The following is an 8,450-nucleotide window of genomic DNA, read 5'->3' as shown; positions in this document are numbered from 1 at the left end:
TTTAGGAATCATCTCATCTAGGCTTATGATTAAGATTTTGTAAGTAGCGCTTTTCTCATTTTTATAGGAGATTTTGTACCAGACGCAACACAACAATATCTCGTATTCATATTGTTTCTTGGTTAGCTTTCGTTAATTGGTTTTGCAATGAACAAAAAGCCATCCTTTGTTTGGTGATATTCATTGATGTTATATTAAACAAATGTGAAAATGCAATATTTATACCATGTTTCATATGGGTAATGCTTATAACTTTTTTTCTACATATAAAACAGTTTTTGAAAATTTCTGAAAACTAGTTTTCAATTCTATAGAGCACGGAGAATATAATTGTTATTTTCAGGTTGCATTATAAATCAAAGAATATGTGATAAAAGTGTGTGTTGTATTCAATAAATAAGATCCTTTGGTTGAATGACAAGATCAGAAAAAGCAGGGGAATTGGAATTTAATATTGAATGTATGTCATATGTCCATAAAAAGGGGTACAAGATTATTGAAAAAGAAGTCATAATATATGTATGTATATATATATATATATATATATATATATATATTCAAAGATCACAACTAGTTAACGAGTGGTACACCACATTCTATTCCAAATTAACTGGGGAAATTTACAGTTACACCCCCACAATTACGGATTAACTATTTTCAAACCCTGCATTTATAGGAAAATGCATAGAACACCTCAAAACCTTAAATTATGTTATACCACACTTAATATCATTTAGAAGACTTTTAACATTTCATGGAATTAGTTTTTCCTTCCTCATAACGTCGATCCAGTGCAATATTGAATCGAGGGCAGTGTATCTTGTTGTGAACCCGAGCCGATCTGCTTTCGCCCTCGTCCCTAGCATCTTCACTGGGCATCGAAACAAAGCATCCAAAAAATACCAGTTAGCCAGATCATCCATTTCTGTATCGACCAAACCCTCCTTCCTCACTATCTCTTTCCAAACACCTGCTTTATCGCTCATAAACCCTGAAAACGTGAAATCCTTTGACAACATTTCCCAAGGCACAACCGCCCCAAACTTTTCTCCGATCGCTCCCCATATATCCTTCCAAGTCGAACTATCTCCGTTTATAGAATTAAACGCTTGCCCATTTTTCGATTGAACCAAATTGTTTGTGGCTGCCCAAATCTGTTGGTCGGCCACAAGCCTGGCATCAGAGGCGTCAACGAACTGCTCTTCCCAACACTCTTTTCTTCCCCCGAAAACAAACGGAAGATTCAAATACTTACAAATCGACCCGTATACACACAAACTTCCCATGAAGTTATACATCGTCTTTCGAGAACTCCCCATGATCAAACCGGGCCGGTGAACCGACCATGGAACCACACCTCCCAACCGCTCCTTAAGCAAGTCTTCAAGAGCATAATAGAAGTTAGACCCAACTTGTGTTTCAACCCTTGGACAATTCTCATCATAATAGCAAACCTTTTTCACAAGATGATCAAAAGAAGCAGTACCCCCATGTAAAGATACATAGTGTTTGGTCCCAGTTTGAAGAGAAAAGTGGCTCAAACCCTTAGCCACTGGAAGGATCGAGTCCAATGCATTGGACATCATGGCTTTATTTTGGTCATAGCATTCAATGGTATCAAGTTGAAAGTGGCTAGCCCAGGTGACCCAAAACACATGGGTCACATCATGCAAACCAGAAAGCTTCATTTGGGTGTCAAAAGGGTCAAGAAGATTGCATGAAATGAAATGGTAATTAGGGTTGGTGTGAATTGGTTTCTTGATCATGGTCACCATTTCTGGTCTTCTGGCAACACCATAAACCTTCCATTTGGATCTTGAAGAAAGAAGCTTCTCAAGAAGCTGTTTTCCAACAAGACCAGTGACTCCAAAGATGATGGCAACAGCTCTTCTTTTTTGAAGCTTTTCAACAGCCATTTTTTAGGTTGGGTGTTGTTTCTTCTGGTTTTGGTGTCCATGAATGAGGCATAATTAGGGTTTATATAGTTGTTGATGGAGGCTGTTTCGTAGGGATTTCCTAACTGCATTTAAATAAACGATTATTCAACAAATAACAAGTGGTTTTTGACCTCAATAATTTATGTGATCAGTCGAATCTTTTAATTTATTAGGTTGTGAATCAGCCGAGCTTCTATATATGATCCTTACCGCTACCGCTACCGCTACCGCTTCTGGTTCAGGTCGTTTCATTTGGCTTTAAATATACGTAAATGGATTTAATTAATACTCTCGTTTTTCTTTCTTATCATTATCATTACTTAAATTTCAATTGTAATCTAAAAAATAGAAAATTAATTAATGTAATTTCTCCTTGAAAAGAAAATATGAATTTTATGTCATTACAAAAGATTGAATATCTACTCTTAATACGAAAACTCGATCGTGTTTTGATCTTCGATTTTCTATCTCTTGTTCAGTAAATTGTTGTCTTTCAAAAAACGAAAACTCCATAAAAGTAAAGTAAACTAAGATTGATGTCAAATTAGTTTTTTTTTTTTTTTTTTTAATTTTTTTATGATAATTTAAATATTTTACATTTAAAAACAAATATGTAATGTATCTTACACCTTCACAGCCTATTCATCATGAATAATGTATCATTTATGATGAATGTGTATTATTCATCATGAATAATGACTCAATTTAACATGGATTATGATCGTGTATCATTCTTCACGAATTTTGTGTTCTTCATCATGAATATATAGTTTATGAACTTTACCTTCGCTATTCATATTGAATGTGGATGTCCGGGGACATGTATTGCGCTCTCCTTTGTTCACGAGTTCACAACAAAATATCAACTTTCATTTAAACATATATATATATGTGTATATGTATATATATATTAGTTGTACGTGTTTTCCTAGAAAAATAATGTGCATATACAATTATCATGAAAGCATCAACAAAGAAATCAAATATATTTAAACTATTAACTTCAAAAGTTGTATTTCTTACACAAGGGTTAGGTTAAAATTATAAGTTAATAAAGATGTATTTTATGTCTATAATTAAAATCGTTTATAAAAATATGAAGAGAATGTTGTCTCTGGCATGTATACCCAATGACAAAGGGACCTCAGTGACAAAGGGACGGGATGACTTTATTTAAATACAATACATGTACTGGGTTAGATCTGGACCCAATTAGCTTCAGTTGCTGAGTGAGCCAAAAATTATCTCCTTACATTACTGTCCTTGAAGGCAAGTTTTATGTGGAGCGATTAAGGTTGCCGAATATGAAAATAAACATGTTATATTTCCAAGCATGGTTATATTAGTGGTGATAGTTTAATGTGTAACTCTAGCTTAGTTATCTGTAAAAAACAATAAATATACGTCTTGATATAAAATTAGTATATTTAATTACCGAAAATACCATCTTATATAAAGCAATATATGTTATTTATAATTATAATTATAATAATAATATTAACTGTGACATGTGTTATTCCACTTGATCATCATATTGATTTTACAGACGCATTAAATGAGAACATAGCTTATGTCGAGTACGTTGCCTCTTTATCAGTCAGTCACTACAACAAAATAAACTGTTAAGCTTAATGAATTAAGAACTGTACATTTAATTTATTACACCAAGATTAAACAATTTAACAAGTTCTCTCTTTATAAAACAATAAATTGTTAAGATAAAATTTGATAACTTAATAGGACTCAATAAGTAAACCAGTTCACTTAATGTTTTTATGAGACACTTTTGAACAGTGTCATTAAAGAGTTTACAAAAAGTATTTTACTTTTTACATCCTAATAATTAGAATAGTCTAACTTTATTATAATAATTAATTTCTCGTAAGTTTTATTAATTTGATATTAATTAGGACATACGGTGTTCTAACAAACCAATTATGTCTTATGTGTTGATTTATATGCGAAGGATCATGCGAGAAGCGTAAGAACGGATTTGGACCATTGATCATCTTTAATTTCAAACACACCCACGAATCATGTTTGATACGGAGATTGATCTGATACATCTCATATTGATGCATTTCATCTTAATGTGCATTCAAAAATGAAGATCTTTTTTCACGCTTATCATCTTACTCTTTTAACTCAATTACATAAATTTTATAGCTGAATTAATTAGAAGAGTGATTCTAATTGGGTAAAAATTCCACATGTTGGTTTGTTAATTTAAAATGTGTATTTTTTTATTTATAAAACTTTTAATATAATAAATAATATGAAATTTTATATCATCTTTTAAAGGAATAATTTATTTGATGAATTTCTAATACAAAAAAAAAATAGTTTATGTAAATAATAAGAAGAAATAAGAAATGGGATCAAATTAGATCTAAACACGTATGTGTTAGCTTAGGGGCTGTTTGGCAGTTGCTGAATGGTTTGGTGCAGAATGGCTAAGTGGTCAGAATGGTTAAGAGGGTCAGAATGGTTAAGTCCTGAATGAAATATTGTTGTTTGGTAAATGTTAACAAATTACCCTTTTAACCCTGTATGCTTTGGTCCTGTTTTTTTATTGAACTAACAGATACCAAAAAAGAAATTAGGGTTTCACTTCAACCCAAATCGAGATCAAATCCAAATCGAGATCAAATCCAAAAAGAAATTAGGGTTTCACTTCAACCCAAATCGAGATCAAATCCAGCCGATCTCCTCTCCCATCCGGTTTCTGTTTTCATTTCGATCTCCCTCCTTTCCAGTTCTTTCCCTCGATTTCGTCCCTGTGATTCGAACATGTGATTCGTCGCTGGTTGCTACCACTTGGTTCGCTCCTCATATCTGGTTTCGGAGAAGACGGCGCCTTTCTGGATAAGGATTTGATGGCGACCGGCGAAGCTATGGAGGTGACCGGCGATGGCAATGGCAACCGGCGATGGTGACCGGTAGTAGCTGTGGAGGTGACCGGCGAAGCTGGCGATGGTGGCCGGTAGTTCTGTTGCGTGAAGAGACGAGATGGGAAGAAGGGTGGGAAGGGTAAAATTGGAAAAAGAACGGTCTGAATGGTTGAGTGAGGTAGTAAATGCAAAATGGTTAAGAGGTTATTGTAACCATTAAGAGGGTTGTTTTTTTTTGCCAAACAGATCTAACCTCTTACCGATTAAGAGGTTGGCTCTTAATGTAACCATTAAGAGCCAAACAAACAGCCCCTTAGTAAGAGTGAGGAATGAAAGGCCAAGTTGCAATCAATTATTAGTGGTGAACACATATTATTACTTTTATAAAAACTAAAACATCTTTTTATTTTATAATAAAAACAAGACAATATTATATTTATGTTTTTTATTTTTGTACGATTTATAATAAATAATCATCTTTGATTTTTTTTTTTTTTTTACTTTTTAGTCATTTTCGATTTTCTTTTCAAAATAGCTAATAAACAACAAATCAATGTCATAAGACGTTTTTCTCTACGGTTTCTAACATTTTTAGATGCATCTAGATAAAAAAAAAATGGACCCACTGCAAGAATAAATTAAGATGTCATAGTTAGCGCCAACACAAAGACATGTGTCGCACAAAAACAAGTCAAAGTCACAACTTGAGCACTGTAAGGGAAAGTATTGAGGTGTGGTATCTTGATTGTTTTGTGGGAAAAAGAAGTTTAGAAATAGTAAAAAGTAAAAGTTTTTAAGCCATGTGACGTCTTTTGTAAAGTTTTTGTAACCACAATTTGAAATTAAAAATCATACATTACATTGGTTTAGGCTAATTTTATGTTTCATATGTATGGTAAATGTTTGATATGCTATCTCCTGTTTCATCTGTAAATTTGTAACATTGGTCTTCTCTTATATGTTCTCATTTTACATTGACCATTCTTGATTACAAAGTTGATTTTATTGGTCTAATATATCTGTACGATTTCATATTTAATTTAAGTTTTATTTGGTTATCACCACATGAACATAATGAAAAAGGATGTTTCAACATGCATTTTCGTGCTATCCATTAATTAAATACAGTAACGAAGTGCATCAAAGCTACTTGAAGTTTGACACCGTTAACTTCAAAACCTAATGGGATCAGTCGAAGTTCGCAATTGGCCCAAGCTCTCACGGTTAATATAAATCTTTTATTTCATTCTTTTGCCAAAAACAATTAAAGTTGACGATACTTATATAATATTATGGTCACTCAGTTTTATCACAACAACTATTTGTCAAATACTACAAAACCGTTGTAACTTATAAGTCAATGGTTTAGAATGTCATATATGACTAGATTTTATGTATGAGTTAATACTATGTAAGTCGCAATATTACAATTATGCCTTGGTTCAACCTTTGGACTATACAAAAAGGCTGATATCTCGTCCTTGTACACACAATCAAACTATCAATATATAAACTCTTTTACCCAACTAATTTTGCCCACAACAAAAATTAGTTAATATTACATGCGTTAACAAATCCAGCAGTAGGCTATTTGAGCTGAGTTTGTTTTGAGAAAAAAATATCAAGATCCAGCTTGAATAATTTTTTAAACATAGTGATCGAGCTCAAAAAAAAATTGATGTTCATTAATGACCTAAAGTTCATGTTTTATGAGCTCGAAAATGGTTAACTCATTTATTGGCTTGAACTCAAAATTTAGTGCGAGCAATGACTTTTTTCAACTGCTTTATTTTAACAGTAATATTTATGAACACATGACATGTTTAAATCAAAAAATTATATATTGTATTAATCGTCTTGACTCACTCGAAATTAAGCTTTCAGACAAACAAAGTCGAATACTTGTGTTCCTCAGTGTTGTAAAAGTCTCGTCATGGCAGCTGTCGTGCCCTTTGTCTCCTATCTAACGTCATATTAAGCTTGTAGCACATCATGGATGTGTAGTTTTTTTTAACATGATATTTGATTTATTTTTATTTTTTTACCTTTAAGTGTCTCATTTTTTAGTTTGTAGCATATAATATAATTTAAATTGTTTAATATCATTGACTCATTCAATAATAGTTAAAAACATATGTGTGTGTGTGTGTGTATATATATATATATATATATATATATATGATATATGGACCTACCATCATAATTAATTAAGGTCACATTTTGAAAAACGTCATGACTCCTAAGGCTTGAGGTTTAACCTCGTTGCTACGTCATGATTCTTGTCATTTAGAACATCGGCGTTATTAAACTTGACTCGTTAAATTAAACGAACTTTATCTTATCTCGGAAATCAACTCGAAAATTAGTAAACGAGCACGAAAGTGAGTAACTCCACTTAACACATTCCTCATTTAATAATAATTACAACCATGCATCTAATCACATTTTTATTAGTAAATTACAAAAAATCATCCTCTTTGTTTGGGGAAATCCTGGTCTTCGTCCTTCAACTTGAATAATTAGACGTGGTTTGCATTTCATTATGGATATCGTTTCTAATTTCTAAAGGCTCCACTACAAAATGATCCTTACTGTATAAATGTTTAAAGCTTGAGTACAAGTGTTTATAGTATTGCAAAAATAAAGAAACATTAACATCATGTTCTTCAACCTGAACATGAACACCATTTTACACACAAAGTTCATCTCCAAACTTTCGCAATCAAAAATTTCCATATAAATTAAACTGTACACAAAGTTTTCCATACCCATTTTCAAGAATAGTATAAGATCATCGGCCGTTATCAATAACATTGAAGACTAAACCCATATAAAAGAAGGGTGCTACCTCAAGTAAAAAACATTATAACAACCATATACATACATCAACATCATCGATATTTAAAACCATAAATCAAAACCCCAAATTATAACCATTAATTCAAATGTCATAAATTATGGACGGTAATGAGAAGCATGGTTCTTCACCCTGGTGGTGGTCGTTGTTGCGTTCCTCGTTTGGATGAATTTTGACTACTTTCGTCTTATCATGATATGTTTGCTTTAATGTTGATGTAAATGCATCTAAATCTTTCTTCATACACCATCAAGCACAAAGGGATGACCTCTTTCGACGAGCAAGCCTTATAAACACTTTGTTTTCATCACGACTGGTTGTTGTTGTGATCAATCCCTACACCACTCGATGACTACTACTTCATGGTCTCTACATTTTCAGCCCTCAATCTCGCTATGGTTCCAAACATTCCCGTTTCATAGTAATAAAACCTATTCTTTAAATAAATAAAAAACTATAAGGAAAATGATCAAAATGCATGACTAGCATGTGAGGGTACTTAACAATGGCTACTCACGATCGTTAGCGTAAGGGACAATCCTATAATAAAACGCAAACTATAAGATTAATGGTATAATTACCGAAGTTAATAGACTAAAACTGAAGTATTTCCAAACTTCGGATACAATTTGATAAGTTACTATACTTTATTATTATCATTATCATTATTATCAACAACCTATTTTCATAAATATAATTATTATACAATTGTATTTTCAGTTTTTTATTACAACAATTTACTTTTAAATTATTTTTTATTAAAAC

The 8,450-nt window shown here is 32.2% G+C and overlaps 1 protein-coding gene across 1 annotated transcript; it reads right to left on the bottom strand.

Annotated features, from left to right (window-relative positions):
* Nucleotides 1-626: 626 nt before the first annotated feature.
* LOC112517927 (3-oxo-Delta(4,5)-steroid 5-beta-reductase) lies at nt 627-1,916 on the bottom strand. The gene has a single exon (XM_025125354.1). It carries the CDS (start codon nt 1,914-1,916, stop codon nt 753-755), a length of 1,164 nt encoding a protein of 387 aa, XP_024981122.1. The 3' UTR covers nt 627-752.
* Between the last annotated feature and the right edge of the window lie 6,534 nt (nt 1,917-8,450).

Source organism: Cynara cardunculus, assembly GCF_001531365.2.
Source record: "Cynara cardunculus var. scolymus isolate 2C chromosome LG 9, CcrdV1, whole genome shotgun sequence".
Lineage (NCBI taxonomy): Eukaryota > Viridiplantae > Streptophyta > Magnoliopsida > Asterales > Asteraceae > Cynara > Cynara cardunculus.
Note: the sequence above shows the minus strand (reverse complement) of the source record. Positions and strands in the feature narration are given on the sequence as shown.

What these genes read in the sequence shown, in the direction of transcription:
- LOC112517927 (XM_025125354.1), bottom strand. Translation starts at nt 1,916, where the DNA reads ATGGCTGTTGAAAAGCTTCAAAAAAGAAGAGCTGTTGCCATCATCTTT.